The 18,109-nt window shown below is 45.3% G+C and overlaps 2 protein-coding genes across 2 annotated transcripts in view; one reads left to right on the top strand and one right to left on the bottom strand.

Annotated features, from left to right (window-relative positions):
• Positions 1–104: 104 nt before the first annotated feature.
• On the bottom strand, positions 105–17,752 carry LOC128344449 (antigen-presenting glycoprotein CD1d-like). The gene is made up of 6 exons (XM_053294564.1): positions 17,540–17,752; positions 11,551–11,829; positions 10,638–10,916; positions 7,112–7,402; positions 4,500–4,599; positions 105–1,984 (listed from the first exon to the last, which is right to left on the bottom strand). The coding sequence occupies exons 1-6, from the start codon at positions 17,613–17,615 to the stop codon at positions 1,945–1,947; spliced, it is 1,065 nt and encodes a 354-aa protein (XP_053150539.1). The 5' UTR covers positions 17,616–17,752; the 3' UTR covers positions 105–1,944.
• Positions 17,482–18,109, top strand: part of LOC128344439 (zinc finger and SCAN domain-containing protein 2-like) — a 40,014-nt gene continuing 39,386 nt past the window's right edge. Inside the window, exon 1 of the mRNA XM_053294536.1 lies at positions 17,482–17,837. The gene's annotated coding sequence lies outside the window, so the exon portion shown is untranslated. The remainder of the gene's footprint in view (positions 17,838–18,109) is intronic.

Below are 18,109 nucleotides of genomic sequence, written 5' to 3'. Positions count from 1 at the left end.
TGGCTTGCAAGTCAAGTCATTTCCCCACTGTGCCATTAGGTGACCTAAATAGAGTGAAGGTTTATTCAGAAACACTTAAAAAGAGAGACTGTACTTCAAACAGATTGATTTTAGTGATAAAAATAAGCATTTTAAAATGCGTGTTTAATTTTCCAGCACAGCAATCATAACTTGTCAGAAGTATACAAAGTAGAAACATTTTTATTTAAAAAATTATCACAAAATTAATGCATTATGTTGTCTTTTATGATTGTCAAAGCTCATGTTAACCTAGACTTGGAATCTGATAATTGCAGCAAGGTTCAGGAAAGCAACATACGAAGCAGCCTAAGACCATTGTTCTGTCTAGTTTGGTATGGTCTACTGCAACTAGTAGTAGCCCTTCAGTGCCTCACGCAAGGGTCATCGTGATCCGAGAACCTCTTTGATAAGCCAGAGTCTGAAACTGGGACATTTTAAGGCTATTCACAGGGATATATTCACACAATCTTCGCTGATGTCTTTGGCACCCGGATGTCACCTGGCGGTGCAGATCAACAGGCCAGGACTTGTTTTCCCAGCCTCCAGATATCCCACAAGGCACTGCATGACGAGTACAGTGCCTTGGGTGATGCCCCTATCAGATGGGTGCCTAGAGCACACACAGGATCCCATGCAAGCAGCCCAAGCACACAGACAAGCCTGGCTGCCCAGTTAAGGGTATGCTCGTGTTAGGCAGGAGACAGTGCTGTAGTGCTGCATGGATGGGCAGAGATGCAGTCCTTGCACTTTTTCCTCTCCAGGTTCTCAGCAGGGACACAAAGCCCTTGGCTTTCTACATTGGAAATGATGTGCTGCTCTTGCTATTACAAGTGTTTTACCATTCTACCATTCTTCCTGTCTTAGGAACATAGGAAGCTGCCTTATACTGAATCAGACCATTGCTCCACCTAGCTCAGTATTGTCTACACTGACTGGCAGCAGCTCTCCGTAGTTTCACACAGGAGTCTTTCCCACCCATTCCTGGAGATGCTGCCAGGGATTGAGCCTGGGACCGTCAGCATGAAAGTCCTACCGTGGACTAGTGTCAGGACATCCTAAAACGAATGACAGGGAATTCCCACTGAAATGCACTGGTCCCTTCCAAATGACCATGAAATGCATTGAATTTCTGAATGGCCAACAACCGTTCAGAAATGCCATGCCTTCCTATGGCCATTTGGAAGGGACCATTGCATTTCCAGAGAAAAGCCAGGCATCTCTTTTTTGCTGTATGGACCAGCTTGTCTAGGATTGCTATATTCTGGCTTTCCAAATCTGGGTGCCCAATTTGCATATTATGTAAATTGGCTTGAAAATAATTTTGCATATGCAAATTAGTAGCTGCGCTTTCCCATTTATTTGTATTTGCTCTGGATATTTAGCAACAATATTTGGGAAAGATGTCTTTGCCTGACCATTTTCCTTGACATATTAAGAGCAGCAATAGTAAAAAATATATATATATTGCACAGCTTTTTAATTAGAGCTGCAATTCTGTACCCACTTATTTGAGAGATCTTATTGAAACCAATGATCCTTACTTCTAAGTAGACGTGCATTGAATATAAAGCCAAGAAAGTCCTTAAAACATTACAATACACAACCTAGTAGGCAGGTAGTGATTCACAGCAAAAATAAGCTATCCTCTGATCCCCTGCTGATAACAAACAAGGCAACATTCCTCAGGTGATTAGGGTAGTGTGAATGTGAAATCCTCCCAGCAAGCCTCCTGTGCTCTTCTTCTCTTAATCCGAGTCCAGTGGTTGAGCAGAATAGTAACTGCACGTTTTGCTCCATAACTCCGCTTCTACAAGGGCTAAAGCTTAGCTTCTTTTTAAAAAGCTGGAATCCGGGTTAATCCGAGTCGGCTAAGCAATCCGGGTGAAACCTGGAATTCCGGGGGGCATGGCAACCCTAAGCTTGTCAGGCTACTGGCTCAGTTCTGCTTATGTCTTCATATTGTCTGGAATGAGAGTAGAAAATGCAGTGCTTTTTCACATAGCAGTTTATTTTATTGATTTTAAATGAGTATTCTTCCTTTCTATCTCGTATCAGAGATGCTCAAGACAGCTAACACCACATTAAAAAAAACCCCTAAAATACAAAAAAATTAAGCAATAACAGATCAAAACAATATTTTTAAACCTCTGGGAGATAATAAAATTAACTGGCTAGGCCAAAGCCTGCAGAACAGACAAGAAGCCCTGCCCACTTGCAAGTGTTTCAGCTGCACTATGCACAACTCATAGTTCACTATCACTTGCCAGGGAATTCTGCTGACTTCTGTGTGCCAGAGACTGCTGCTGCTTGCTTGCATATTTGTGCTTTTCAACCTTTTTGCCTTCAAAATAACCCTTTCCTTTGACTGATCTGCCAAAGAATTATTGCACATTGCAGAGGATTCTTGGAAATGTTTTATAAGCGAGACTCCAATTTTATGGGTCCCGGACCAGGCATACTGGGTCTTCTTGTTGACTGCATGAACTGAGTATACCCTAGAACACTCTTCTGTGGCTGTACTTGCTAAGAGTCAGAGTTTAACAGAGAAACCAGGGGCTTACAATTCTACTCTTACCGTATGTATTGACTCCAACTAAGGATCTTTCACCTGAGAGAAAGAAATGCCTGACCACACCTCTGTACACACACATACAAACTGCTTAAATAAGAGCCTATAACTTACCAAGCTACCACACTTATATGCTAGTTCTACCCACTTTGTTTGCCCAGTTCCTACCGCAAGCGTTGGCCAGACACTGGATAGATCAAGGATGTCTTCACACTTGCAGCATGGAGATCAGGTAGGCAGGGATAAAGAAGCTGCTTGGGCTCCCTGCCATAATTTATACCCCAATATCTCCTTTGATAGGGTCCCAATGGTCCTTTGAGAGCAACGACTAATGGCCTAGGTGGTGGTTTATCAGGGCTGGACATTCACCATATGGGAGAAGCATTTAAGAACCCTGTTGGTTCCTAAATTTAGTCCCCATTGGGGTGGGGACTAAACTTGCATGCTGCCTATCCCTGGTGACCCACTGAGAATCAAACATGCCCCTAGCTGGATTACCTTACCCCCTTTGCTTCACAGCCCTAGCCTGGAACTGTTTTTCTTTTTCTTTTTAATGATAGAATCTTAGGAACTAGAATCTCTCTCTCTCTTACGTATACAAGAGAGATTATACTTAGATTCCCCTCAGGAACCACTGAGTGGCTTACTTCAAGGGTGGAGCTACCAGTGTTCCAAGATGTCTGCCTCCCTCACCTCACCCCCCTCTTGCTGCCAGCTGATTGGCCAGCTGCTCCTACTGTGGCGGCGGCTGCTTTGCGCCCATCCGCCTTGCACCTGCCGGCCTGCCACCTCTGCCACTTGCCAGCCGCAGCTACTCCTGCCTGCCTCATGCTTGTCTGCCTGCCTCTTCCGCCCACCAGACCTTTCCTGCTTCTGGACTGGAAGTGGAAGAAGGAATTGCTTGCAAATGGTGGCAGCGGGGGTGGGGGGGAGGAAGCGGCGAGATGTGGGAGGCAGAACAGTGAGCATGTGTGGGTGCAGTATGATAATTGCTTAGCTTTAACAACAATAAGAACAATGTGGCACCTTAAAGTCGAACAGATCTACTGTATCCACAGAAGTGTGCGCTACAATAAATGTTTGGTCTTTAAGGTGCCAGGAGAGCTTGTTGCTTTTGTTGCTATAATACCAACAAACGTGGCTACATCTCTGGAAGCTTTGACACAATTCTCTAGGCTGGGAGATTTCTTCATTAGCACAGCTGGTTGCATTACGTGACTGTTGGGACTCTTTGCAGTCTAACCCCTGCTACCTGGGCAAAGAGGCACCTGTTTAACGTGGTGATTCCCTTTATTTAGCAGGGGGAGAGTAACTGGCCCTATCCACTCCCAGTACACAGCTCAGCATCCCTCCAGTGATTGTTGCTGGTGTCTGCATTATGCTTCTTTTCAGACTGTGAGCCCTTTAGGGACAGGGATTCTATCTATCTATCCGCTTTGCAAACTTTTGTTGAAAAGCGGTATATAAATTTTTGTTGTTGTTGACCTGCTTGAAAACTGCAAACATGCTACAAGACTTTTTGAAATCTCCCCATTCCTACCACCACTTTTGGATCAAAACATCTGCCAGCAAAGTTCACTCGGGACATTCTTCTCTGAAGCCTGACAACTAAATAAACAAACGGTCATTAATAATAAAATATTTATAAACCACTGCCCAACAAAAAGCGCCCCAAACAGTTCCATAGCAAAAAGAATAAAAATAAGATGGCTCCCTGGCCCAAAGGGCTCACAAAAACACAAGAGAGACTCCAGCAACAGCCACTGGAGGGGTGCCAGTTGTTCTCCCCCTGCCCAATAGAAGAGAGCCACTTTGAAAGGTGCCACTTTGAAAGGTGCCCACAGATCATTCTGCCATGCTCTGGTCTGCATTGGCCAGGGAAATCTGAGAAGGAAAGACAAGAACTCACCTACGTCTCCTCCAGTAGTATACAGCAATGGCAACAACAACAAAAATGATAGCAATAAGGACTATGCAGTATATGGCAGCCTTCGACTTTTGTCCTCTTCCTGTAGAAGATGGATACATGAGGACAGAAAAGCAACATGAGTGGATAGAGAGAAATGATGTGTTCTTCCACTTCATCCTATAGTCTGGGCTGACTTAAATGTGTTTCTTTAGCCCAGGCTCCCCAAATATTCTGTAGCATCATCTTATTTTATTATTTATTTCACATATTTGTATACCACCCAAAACTCACATCTCTTATTTTAACTCATTTATTGTAGCAGAAGCTTTCAGAGTGACATTGGTGACATCTTAAGATACATGAAGAAGTAGATCAAGAAGTAATAAGAGTGAGAAGAAAGGCTTGTCAGGCAGTGATTGACAGCTGATAAATGAGGGTGGTAGTTTATAGGCAGTCAAGAAATACGCCACAGACTAGCACTTGGTAGGATTGCAATGAAAGCCTTGGAAAGGATATTTAGATGCCGTGAAGTGTCTATATCTACAAAGATTAGAGTCGTTTGGACAATGGTTTTCCCCGTGATACTCTATGGATGAGAAAGCTGGACTTTGAAGAAGCAAGATAGAAAAAGCATTGACGCTTTTGAACTTTGGTGCTGGAGAAGACTTCTGAGGATACCATGGACAGCCAGGAAAACAAACAAATGCATCGTAGAACAGATCAATCCAGAATTTTCACTTGAGGCACAAATGACCAGGCTCAAACTATCATACTTCGGACACATTATGCAAAGACCCAGCTCCCTTGAGAAGTCTATAATGCTGGGGAAAGTTGAAGGCAAGAGAAGAAGAGGACGTCTAGCAGCAAGGTGGATGGACTCGATTAGACAGCAATGAATGCACCACTGAGAGACCATAAAGGCCAAGTTGAAGACAGATAATCCTGAAGAGAATCTATCTATGTGGTTGCTGAGAGTTGACACCGACTTGACGGTACTCAATCAATCAATCAGTTTATAGGCACTCAGTATCTTAATGGACTGCTCCAAATTGCTTCCCTCTCAAGAACCATTTCCCCATGTAAGATTTGTAATGGAGCAACTGTTGCTCACATTTGCAGGCAATATGTAGCTGGGCGTAGGTCTTGCAGAAAGTTGGCGGTTGTGTTTTTGCTAACTTGAGTTTTACACTTTCTTTCATACTGGTGTCAATTCTCAACCCTTTGCATGCATTGAAATATAAACTGAATATAAAATGCTGCAAAGATTGATTTTTAATTGTAAACTGCCCTGAGCCAGCTCGGAAGGGCGGTATAATAATTAAATAAATAAATAAATAAATAAATAAATAAATAAATAAAGAAAGAAAGAAAGAAAGAAAGAAAGAAAGAAAGAAAGAAAGAAAGAAGTTCTTTTCCAGTACTTGCTCAAACCATAGGCTCAGAGCATCTACCGGTTAGAACCTTTTTCAGATGATTAAACTGAATGGATTTTATTCCCAGCCCTAAAATAAGACAATATCCTGCCCATGTTAAATGCAGGGGCTAAAACTGTTTCACACAGACTACAGCCCTATTGCTATGTTACGTTCAACATTCATACGAGTGTATACAGGTACAGGTCTGCACACAGGTACAGTTATTCACATATAACGCTGAACACAGGTACAGCAGTAAACTTACCCGTACCCTACTGTTAAGGGGCCTGTACCCAGGTTCACTTTTAAAATGAATGGAGGTACAGTCATTCACTCAAATACATGTATGAGTATAGACAGCTGTACCCTTGTATAACATAACATCTGAATAGGGCCTAGCTGTGCAGCAGCTTCTTGACCTCTTCAGTATAGCAGGTGAGAGTTCCCACCCAGCGCGGGCCTCAGGCGCTGTAAACTTAACTAGAGTGCAGAACGGCCACCATTATGAGCAAAGGAAACAGTACTTTTTAAATTCTGAAGTCAAAGGATTGGAATGCACTCTGGTGCAAGGCATGTGCTTTATGCTTGGTAAATAAATAAGAAAGGGTGCCTATGTACTAACCCACCTACATCATTCTGGAAATTTGAGGGACTCTTTCTTTTGACTGATGCCTAGTTAAAAGTTGTGCCTGGGAGGGCTGAACAAATCTATGGAGTAATATGTATGTATGTCATTACTGGGAGCAGCAGAAACAAAAGAGAAAAATAACAAAAAGAAATACATAAAAGGATTCAGATGTAAAACATGCAATAGCATGAATACCTTTCCTGCCTAGCTAACATCAGGAACAATTTTTAGTACTGGTGGCATCTGGAATTTTGCTCATCTGGGCACCAATATGAACATATGAAACTATCTTATACCACTTCAGGCCATTGTGCATCTAGTACAGTATTGTCTGCTCTACACTGACTGGTAGCAGATCTCCAGGGTTTCAGACAGGGAGGTCTTTGCCAGCTCTTCCTGGTAACATCAGGGATTAAACCTGAGACTTTCTCCATGCAGGTGCTCTACCACTTAATTATAGCCGGAAGAAAACAGGCCCAGGTATTGAGGCTTAAGCTTTAGCATTCCCTTTCAACTTGGGGGCCTCCCCAATACAGACATTCAGCCCTTTTCCTTCTCAAAGTACTTACGCCAAGGGATGATGAGATCTTTCCCTCCCAGGCTGCTGTGCTGCACCCTGCAAGTGTAGCTGTTCGTATCTGTTGCCTGGATAACCAGAGAACTCCTGATCTGGTACGTCAGGTCATGATTTGGCAAGATCTCAGTGGAGTTGACCTGTGAGCTGGCTGAGATCTCCTTTTCATTCTGCAGCCAGGAGATGTTGATGGGATGAGGGTAGAAACCAGTGACTCGGCAAACCAGCAGCAGCGAGTCTGGGATTGCAGCGGATTCGTGGGTGAAGACCACAGCCGTTGGCTTCTCTGAGGAGTGCGATAGTTCAGACAGGCAACATTGAATACAGCTCCATATACCAGGAAATCATATACCATTAAACCTTGGTTCTGTCCTCCAGGAACTAGAGGCAATGCACACATAACCATTAGGCTTGTGGCAGCGGACTGAAACTGCAGTGTGCAACTGCTCCCTGCCTGTGTCCAGACAGCTGCAACCCGCCAGTACCATGGATTATATTTGTTTGCTCTACAGCTGCAAATCTTTGGGGTTACAATTGTGAATATATTTGGAGTCACTTGCTACACAGACAGTGTAACCCCATGTACATCAGCGGATAGACACGACCAGCTGGCATGAGCAGGGAGCCAACACGCAGCACGACCTAAAGAAGGCCTTGCCAGTAGCTAGCAATATTCTTGTAATGGGATGGGGTCGAACTGTGTGCTGGGAATGGGGGAACCAGGCCCATCCTTAGGTTGGGGCAGCCAGGGCGATTGCCCCAGACCCCATGCTGGGACAGGCCCCACAGGGGAGCAGCCTGCCCTGGAAAAAAAATTGACCTTCCTACCCTCTCCCAGCTCAACCAACCGGCAGAGCTGCAGCCTGTAGGAGCCATGTTCAGGCTAGCCTGCTATCCAAAGGTTCCCTGCACAAGAGGAAACACTGCTACAGCTCCCTTCCCCGGACTGACTCTCAGCTGTTTGGCAGGTGGGCGGGGATTCCAAGGGCTTCTCTGCTGGAGCAGGCCTCTCTGAAGGCCTCCCAGTTTCCTAAAGCTCTCTCCAGTCCCTAAAGCTCTCCAGCCAGGAGGCAGAGTGGCCAGTGCTAGCTGCCCACCAGAGCACTATGCACACCCTCTGTCCTCCCTGTCCTACAGCCCTAGGCTGTGCAGAGAGCTTGTGCCTTCCTCCTCCTTCTCAGAGTCAGCAATGAAAGGTATGGGATTTCCCTTAATATAGTAATTACTTGGCCAAATCTGAGATGAACAAAACCATTAGGACAATTAGAGACAAGAGAGGAGGAGGCGAGGTTGGGATCGCTACTTCGAATCATGGCTGTGTCTATGGCGAACCTCAAACCCGCTTTTCAAAATCGTGAGTAGCCATGGCGCGGCTCCGCACCGCGGCTACTCACAAGGAGACCCCCGGAGGGGAGGCGAAAAGCCACCTCCAGGGGTCTCACCAGCTTGCCCTGCGCGCTTGCACAGGGCATGCTGGAGCTTCTGGGGGCTGATCGGCCCCCACTCCCCCCAGATCCATCACGGAGCCTGCAATCGTGTGGGGGGCCGATCCGGCCTCCCAGGGCTCCTGCCCTGCTCATGTGTGGGGAGAGCGGGCTTAGCCTTATTTCAGCATTCACAAACACCACAGAAATCGGTCTCTGTCAATGTCAAAACCAACTTCAGAATTTCCTCTGTTTAGCCTGACGTAAGCAGTTTTGCTTCCTTAATTTTGCTCCACATACTGTTATATGTGGTAGGTGGGGCTTGAGTGGGATTGTGTTGCTTTTCAAACTAGGTTTTCCAAACAGCAGCTCCTTTCTCTTCCTCCACACAAAGTGAGTGAAGTAAAGATAAGATATTTCCATTCCTGTTGGAATGAGGAGAAGTTGCTCTTTGCACTCAGGGGGAAAAGCAATTATCTAGACTCATTTTAAACTGGTTTTAGAGCGGGCTATGGGGTTGAGTCTGCCTTGGTCAGCTGATGGATGACCTTTACTGGGGAACTGACAGATAGAGTGTAACTCTGTTGGTTCTTTTGGATCTCTCGGCGGCATTTGATACCATCGACCATGGTATCCTTCTGGATCGCCTGGGGGAATTAGGGATAGGAGGCACTGCTTTGCAGTGGTTCCGCTCCTAATTCTCAGGCAGATTCCAGATGGTGGAGCTTGGTGACAGTTCCTCTTCAAAACAGGAGCTATTATATGCAGTGCCTTAGGGCTCCATTCTGTCACCAACGCTTTTTAATATTTACATGAATCCGCTGGGGAGGTCATCAGGAGATTTGGTGCAGGATGTTATCAGTATGCTGATGACACCCAAATCTATTTCTCCTGATCATCATCATCATCATCATCATCATCATGAAATGGCATTCACTCCCTAAATGCCTGCCTACAGGCAGTAATGGGCTAGATGAGGGATAAAAAATTGAAGCTGACAGAGCAAGACAGAGGTACTCATTGTGGGGGATCAGAATCTGAGGGGTGAGTTAGATCTTCCTGTGGTGGATGGGGTTACACTCCCCCAGAAGCAACAGGTACACAGCTTGGGAGTGCTCTTGGATCCAGGCCTCACCCTGGTATCTCAAGTGAAGGCTATAGCCAGGAGCGCTTTTTATAAGCTTCAGCTGATTCGACAGCTGCGTCCATTCCTTGAAGAGAACGATCTCAAAACAGTGGTGCATCAGATGGTAACCTCCAGGCTCAACTACGGCAATGCGCTCTACGTGGGGCTGCCTTTGTACATAGTTCGGAAACTTCAGTTAGTTCAAAATGCAGCAGCCAGATTGGTCTCTTGGGTAACCTGGAGAGACCATGTTATGCCTGTCTTAAAACAGTTGCACTGGCTGCCAATATGTTTCCAGGCAAAATACAAAGTGCTGGTTATTACCTTTAAAGCTCTGAATGGCTTGGGTCCGGGTTACCTTAGAGAGCGCCTTCTTCGGTATGATCCCCATCGCTCGTTGAGGTCATCTGGAGATGTCAGTCTCCAGGTACCACCAGTACATCTGGTGGCGACTCAGAGCCGGGCCTTTTCTGTAGCTGTTCCTGGACTATGGAATACACTCCCGGCAGATATCCGCAGTTTAAGAGAGCCCTAAAAACTTATTTGTTTGGCCTGGCCTTCCAAGGTTTGTAAAGTGTTTTTTTTTTAAGTATTTTAATTGGTTTTAATTGTTTTTATATTGTTTTAGCATCGTGTTTTGAATTGTGTGTTTTTGTCTTTTTTAAGTTGTTGTACACTGCCCAGAGCCTTTGGATGGGGTGGTTTATAAATGAAATAAATAAATGAAATAAATGAAATAAATGAAATAAATAAATAAATAAATAAAATAAAAATATTTACCAAAGACATTTGCTGACATCCAGATGACATTACTCAATAGTACTACTCTAGAGGACTCCTTAATTTCAGCAGAATTACTTAGGAGGAATGCAGTTTGGATGTCGGTCACTGCAGTTCTCCAGAGGAAATGGAAGCCTGCAGAACTTCCCACTACATGTATGAGTATGTAATACAGGATAATTTGGCCTCACCCTGTCTCTGCAGAGTTGCCTTTCCAGTCTGAAGGAAACTTTCAAGAGCTTTAATGCACTGACTTGACAACAGGAGTCGAAGGGTTCCAGCTGTGCCTATGTCTAGGTTGAGGAAACCTGTAATAAAGTGAGCCATCTGATTCTCCTCCTGGGCAATCCAGGTGCCATTAGAAGCACTGAATGTCACAATAGCCTCTCCATTCACGGCACCAACATAGAAGCCCCTTTTGGTTCTGTTCACCTCCTCGCAGAAGATAAAGGATTGCGTAACCAAAGGATCTGGGTGTTGAGATAAAAAAGCAACAAGCCTATTCACGGGTCATATTTAACACACATACAGATCTACACACACAGAATTATTCACATGTTGTTATGTACAATGCACATACAGGAGTATATTTGAGGGGGCCTGTGCCCAGCTTCTCTTTTAAAATGAATGTACAGACATTCACACAGCACGTACATGTGTATTGACACCTGCATGCATGTAATGTCTGAACAGAGTGTTATGGGAGCACAAAACAGAACAATTGGGAGTGGTCCTTTTGCTTGACAAAGACAAGGGTTGGAGCCTTTCTCTGCACATTTGCAGCAGCTCTGATTGGCCCTACCTGAAGCTGCCATTTGGGATTGAACCCAGGACCCTCTGCACGCAAAGCCAGTGCACTACCACTGAGCCATGTCCCCTCCCCAAGAAGTCATCTGCCACATCATACCCATTTTCTCTCTGAATTACTTTTGTCCACTTTGGCTTGTGCAATTGAACACCAAGTGGAGAATACATTATACAGAAAAAAGCCTGAAGGGCTTCTGTCCCTCAAAGACTAGTTTGAGGAGTATGATCCAATTTTCCCCCTACCAGGGAGCAATACCAAATACTGAAGGATGGGGTCGATGGTGACTCTTCACTCACAGCTAACATTCAAAACCTTGTCCATCTTGTCGATAGTCTCCTTGAAGCCTATGAAGTAGGCTCTGAGAATATTCCCAAACAGCTTCCAGTCTTGAGGTGAGAGGGCACTTTTGGACCAAGGTTGGTGGAAGATGATCTCCCCAGTGTTCTTGTCCAATGAATGTGTCTCCACATCTTCCAGAAGGGCAATTGCCTCAATATCAGCAACACCAGCACTGTGGAATACTGCTGTCTGAAGGAAGCGGAGGCTGTGGGGTCCTACAGGGTGTGGATAATAGGCTGGAGGAAGAGAGAGAGGGGAGTGGAAGCCTTGGTTAGGTTGTGCGTGAGAACCGCCAGGATCAGACCCGATCCCAGTGGGCAGCACCACCTAACCCCACTTTGTAGCTCGGCTGCTAGCCAAGGTTAAGGAAGCAAGCGCTCCCTTAATCCAGGCTGGAGGATCATGTGTCCGCTGGGGCATAGCCCTAGCAAACAAACGTGCTGCATGCTGCATTATGGGATTTCCAGAAGCCAGGACACGTCGTCCTGGCCCCTGGAGCTCCACGCTACAGGCACACAGTGCAGATAATCCGGGAGCGTGGTCTGTGCTCCCAGCAACACAAACTTGGTTGTCTGGGGGCGGGGGGAAGGTTGAGTTTAACTAGACTTCCTCCCCACTCACCCGCCTGACACACTGCCTGCCTGGTGCTGTGAACCACCGACCTCATAGATAAAGATAACCCAATGTATAAAAGAAGAATAAACCAACACCCAAACAGCAGACACAATTTAATTGGTGCCTGCAAAATCAATTCTAGGTTGTAGCAAGGGCTAATGGTATATTGTGAGTCAGTGTTGTCACAAGGCCCTTATTGTGGGCAGGCAACAGAGAAGAGAGATGTGTTGACCCAAGTCTGCTTTAAATAAAAGTGCCATCATGCATTTCCAGTTTATCGAACTTACATAGGACCCCCTCCCCCACTTCTTCAGAGTCTTCTCTGACTCTTGTGGGCGCTGGGAATGGAGCAGGGGTGTTGATTAAGCACAACCTTGTTGGCTCAAGGTGCCTCCAGCTCCATTTCAAAAAAGAAACAAACAAAAAGATCTCTGGACTTTGTTCCTGCTTAAGCAATCACTTCCCAAAGGCTGTGATATCAGATGCAGTGTGGAGATGGCTGTGGAACATTCTTATGTGTACAATGAATATTAATCTAAATGAAAGCTTTTACAAACATTAAAATCCCTTTTATTTTAGTGTGAAATTGCTGCTCTTTCAATTACTGGGGTGGCGGGGGAGACTATGTACTATATAGAACCAATACTGTTTCTTTTTTCTTTCTAAAGAGAAGGTTTGGGGGGGGGAACCCAATAGGGAAGCGGAGGGGGAAGCAGGGGGAAGCCTCTGGAGGCCCCTGGAAGTGCTCAAGGCAGGGCTGTCCTTAGCCCTGGTGGGGTGCGGGGCCCCCTTCCAGTTAATTCTAATGGGGGTTGTAAGAGCATGGCCCAGGGCGGTCACCCTGCTTGCCATGCCCTCAGGACAGCTCTGGCTCCAGGTGGCAGCATGGGCAATTCCACCCCATCCCACCCCCACCCCCACCATTGTGCTGGCTTAGACTGAAGTGTATCCTTATTTTCATCGGTAAAATGTCGGAATGGATGGGCTTTGGTAATCTAGAACAGGGATTCTCAACGTTGGGTCCCCAGATGTTATTGGATTTCAACTCCCATAATCCCCTGCCAAAGGCTGCTGGGCCTGGGGATTATGGGAGTTGAAGTCCAATAACATCTGGAGACCCAACGTTGAGAATCCCTGATCTAGAATAATATGCTCTGCATGCAATTTATTACCTATTTTCCATCGGTGGCATGCTTGCAGTCAGAATAGGACACCATGGCTCCTGGGTTACTTGGCCATAGCTCCCAGACATGAATGGGCATGCCCCCTCCTCCCTTTCCATTGATGACATATTGGAGGGTGTTGAGCACTCCGGTTGGCACTCCCAATGTGATACCTAGATCCCAAGATCAACCACCATTATGGACTTGAAGCACCAATGGGGACATGAACTGCGGGGATGAGGCATTCTTGGGGCTGTTAAGCTATTTCCCTTCTAATTGCAAATGTTGACAGACTTGAAAGTAAGCATACTAGAAACCCAAGCAGCCTTGAATTTTTTGCAGCTGCTCAGGTTCTTGCAGTTCCACAGCTGCCTTTTAACACAACTGCAGCTTACTGCCACATTAACCACAGCAGGTAACGGCTTCACATCTGTGGACAGGGATTAAGGCTTCATCTGACTTGCGGAAACTATGTAATAGACTATGAGGTTATTAACACAAACAAAATGGTGTTCTACCTGGGTTTGGGAAGTGTGTGTGCTCCCCATTTTTGGTTGTGTGGGTACAAACAACTAGGGAGGAGGAGAGAGAAGTGGTTGTGTGGAAGCAAGGTTTTCCTCCTACCTTGCTTCCACACAACCAAAAATTGGGAGCACACACAGCTCCAAAACCCAGGTAGAACACAGTTTTTGATTGTGTGAATGACCTCATTCTATTTCCCTTTTTTTTAGGGTTGCCTAATGGCCAGCGGGGGGAGCCTGATTTGTTCCCATCCCTTTAACAGAGGATTTTTATGAAAAGAAGGAAGTTGGTAAAGCTTCTCACTGACATGCAGCAAAACATTATCGTTTGCAAATTGCTGTTTATCAATTGGTATTCATGGGACATCTGCAGAGATGGGATCAAGAGCTGCATTGAGTGACTGAGGAGGGGGCTGCCTTTGGAAAGGCCACTCTGCTCATCTGTTTTTGCCTTTGGATAAAGGCCATCACACTGGGGCAGTCTTTCCATGAGGCGAGGTAAGGTGGCCACCTCAAGCAGCAGATTATTGGGGTACTGGCAGGGCAGCCAGATACCACCCACCACAGGAGAATCCCTTTGCTGAGTGAGAGTGCAACCACAGTCTAGCTCAGCTCCTCTCATCCATCTTAACACTTGAAACAGAGAGAGAGAGAGAGAGAGAGAGAGAGAGAGAGAGAGAGAGAGAGAGAGAGAGAGAGAGTGTGTGTACAGGGGCTGTCATTTCAGACGTGCAGAGGTCTTGGGCGGCGGCTGCCATTACACTCTCCTCCTTCCAGAACTATTCACTAGGCTAGTTCTCAGGATCACAATGATTGAATCTTGGATCACCAAGCTGCATGCACTCCCACAGAGTGTGCTATGTGGGCTGCAAAAAACCTTTCAGTTCCTCGCTGGTGTTGCACATTCAACTGGGACTGACGAATGGAGTCCAAATGCCAGCTAACTGATTAATGGAGTCAAACTAGCAAACAACAACTAAATGCCTGGTTAGCATGGTGCCAGTCAGGGACTTGAAGATGTTTTGCCACATGCTCTGCAGAAGCATGCACAGTTCGGTGATCTGAGACTTAACATTTACCAGGGATTGCTGTGGTTGCGAGAACAAGCTTACTGTGTTCCTTTGAAGCAACTGCAGGGGGAAATAACAGTAAAGTACAAGTGGTTCCTCCATCAGTAATTTAACACCAGTAATTAAAGTTAAAATACTACTAGTTACACAAACGTTATAGGGATTGTAGTTTAGCAGTAGTAGCAGCGCACCTGCACCCTTCAAATAACTGTAGCAAGCTGGATTCAGTGCCAAAGCCTCCTTTGGATTGGGGAGTTCAACCATGAGTTGCCTCCGATACCTCTGCTATCTAGTAGTTACTTGGCAAGTACTAAGTAACTGTACAGGTGACCTTTATTATCTGTGGTCCCGGCACCCACAGTTTTGCGTATCTGCGGTGAGGCTATATAGACCCGATCTTGTTATCCACAGTTCAAAAAAATAGCCAAGATTTGCCTATCTGTGGTTCCTGGACGACTGGAAGTGACTTCCAGTCACCATTTTGCAGGATGGAGCCATTTTGTGGCTCTGATCTGCAGTTTCATTATCCGAGGTTGTTGCCCAGAATGGAACCCCTGCAGATAATGCCACCTGTATCACCTCTTGCTGTACAAAGATTTATAGATGCAGCTCCAGTTTATGGATTGCAGTTCCCAATGCATTCTCAACAGATAACACTTTTTTAGGGAAATAGTGGAAAGAAATAGGTGCATAGGAACATAGGAAACAGCCATATACTGAGTCAGTCAGTACATTGGTCTATCTAGCTCAGTATTGTCTTCACAGGCTGGCAGCGGCTTCTCCAAGGTTTCAGGCAGGAATCTCTCTCAGCCCTACCTTGGAGAAGCCAGGGAGGGAACTTGAAACCTTCTGCTCTTCCCAGAGCGGCTTCATCCGCTGAGGGGAATATCTTGCAGTGCTCACACATCAAGTCTCCCATTCAGATGCAACCAGGGCAGACCCTGCTTAGATATGGGGACAAGTCATGTTTGCTACCACAAGACCCGCTCTCCTCTCCAAAGGAGAGGAAATACATGCAGAAATACATTTCTGCATGCAGAAATACATGCAGAAATAGCATGTATGGTTTTACATGGCTAGCTTGTAAATACTGTTCTGAGTTTTGCTCTGAATAGAGTTTATTATTTGGAATTATTTATTTATTTAGTTAGTTAGTTAGTTAGTTTATTTGATTTCTATACCGCCCTTCCAAAGAAGTTAAAAATAAATTAACAGTTAAAATCATAAACTACAAAAACAACATAAAACCATTAACAATTACAACATTTAAAACAGTTTTTAAAAAAACCTGGAAAACCAGGCCAAACATTTACAGTTTAAAAACCCTGGAAGGCCAAGCCAAATAGATAGGTTTTAAGGGCTCTCCTGAAAGCCAATCATGAACTCAAATTACGGATTTCTGCCAGAAGTGCATTCTGCAGCCCAGGAGCAGCTACAGAGAAGGTCTGTCTCTGAGTCGCCACCAGCCATGCTGGTGGTAAATGAAGATGGCCCTCCTCAGATGACCTTAACGTGCTGTGGAGATTATGCAGAATTAGTGGATCACTAGGATTTTGCCTGACAAACTACTGAGTGACCAGGAATTTGACAACATTTTTTTCTTTAGATGTCCCTCTGCTAGTTAGAAATCCCTCTCCCCTGGCTTTGGAATGTTACACCCATCAGAGTTTGAAACACTGACAGAAACAACTAAAAAGCAGATGGTACAGGGCTCTGTGGTCGCAAGGAGTCAACACTGACTCCACAGCACACTTTACTTTACTTTTGAGCAAAAAAGAGAGACGTTAGTTTAGTGGGCTGAAAGCAGCCTGGGAGATGTGTGGCTCCACACTGTTGCTTTATGAATCTGATGCAATTTAGCTGTTGGCTATTATAATCTGCTTGCTTCCACTATGCTTCTGCGTTTGGAAATCAAACACTGATCATAATGACAATGTAATCAAACATTGATCATAATGTCTCATGCAAAGGAAACTAAACTGCATAGTGGTGTCCTTGGAATTCTCACTCCTCAAGAAGTGGAGAGCATGAACAATTGCTTTCTGACATGCATACACTAACACACACAACTGTGCATTTTCCTTGTCTGTCTGTGCACACTTTCTCTGTTGCCTAGTCACACTCCAGGACACTGGGAAACCTTCGCAGAGTGGGAGGAAATCCTCAGAACTAGGAATTTGACAGCATTATTGCATTAGAGGTTTATATTCATTGGTAAAGACCCTGTGTGGAGTTGCAGTGGAGTCTGCGGGAAGCATCTGTGGAAGGGGGAGGAGAAATAAGTTCCTGTTGATCAGGGTCTGGCTTCTAGAGGAGCCCAGAGACTACGCATTTTACTTTTCTCATTATCAGACATATGATTTTAGGTCATGCAAAAGTTAGCCTATGTTATCTACACAATAAAACTTTTACACGAACTGCACTTTAACTTAATGTTTTGTATTTGTGTGCCCATTTAATAGATAAACAAATACCTGCAATGCATTTTCTCTTGCAAGATTGCTATCTGACCCCTCTGATGGCTGCATAAGGGCATTGCTGCTGACCTTCCTTGTATGAAAGAAGGAGCCCACTTACCATAACTGACTCCGAAGGTCCAGGAGGAGAGGAGAAGAAGCAACAGCTGCGTCCACACCCGAAGGGGCGAAAGCATGATGAAGGGGCACTTTCTACTGCAGCAGTCTCAGCAGCAACATGCTTGAATCTGCTAGGCACGCAAGGCAAAAAATAACCTCATTCGGCCTCTCCGGCGGACCCGCCCCTAACGCTGTTTCCGGACAGAGGAGGATTAGAACAATGTGCTTACTTCAAGGCTTCCTTTCGAACGGAACCTCACCAGTAATGATGGAAAAGGTTTCATGACGCCTTTTTGCAGGTTGGTTTTTTTTCAAATGCATATTCCATCCCACTATTTTTTGTCTGCACAAGCATGCAAAACACTGGGATTTGTTTTATTTATTTATTATAGTTGTGATTGATTGATTAAGTGCCGTCAAGTCGGTGTCGACAAAAGGGGGCTATTTCCCTCCTCTTACTGCTCCCCCCATCCCCATAGTGCTTATCGTGGCATGCTCAGAAAGGAGGCAGACCCACGTGGGTCCTTTAACAACACAACAACAACAACAATAAATTCAATTTCTATACCGC

The sequence above is a fragment of the Hemicordylus capensis genome, chromosome 2, assembly GCF_027244095.1.
Source record: "Hemicordylus capensis ecotype Gifberg chromosome 2, rHemCap1.1.pri, whole genome shotgun sequence".
Taxonomy (NCBI): domain Eukaryota; kingdom Metazoa; phylum Chordata; class Lepidosauria; order Squamata; family Cordylidae; genus Hemicordylus; species Hemicordylus capensis.
The sequence above is the reverse complement of the archived record's forward strand: the minus strand, read 5'-3'. Positions and strand labels throughout refer to the sequence as shown.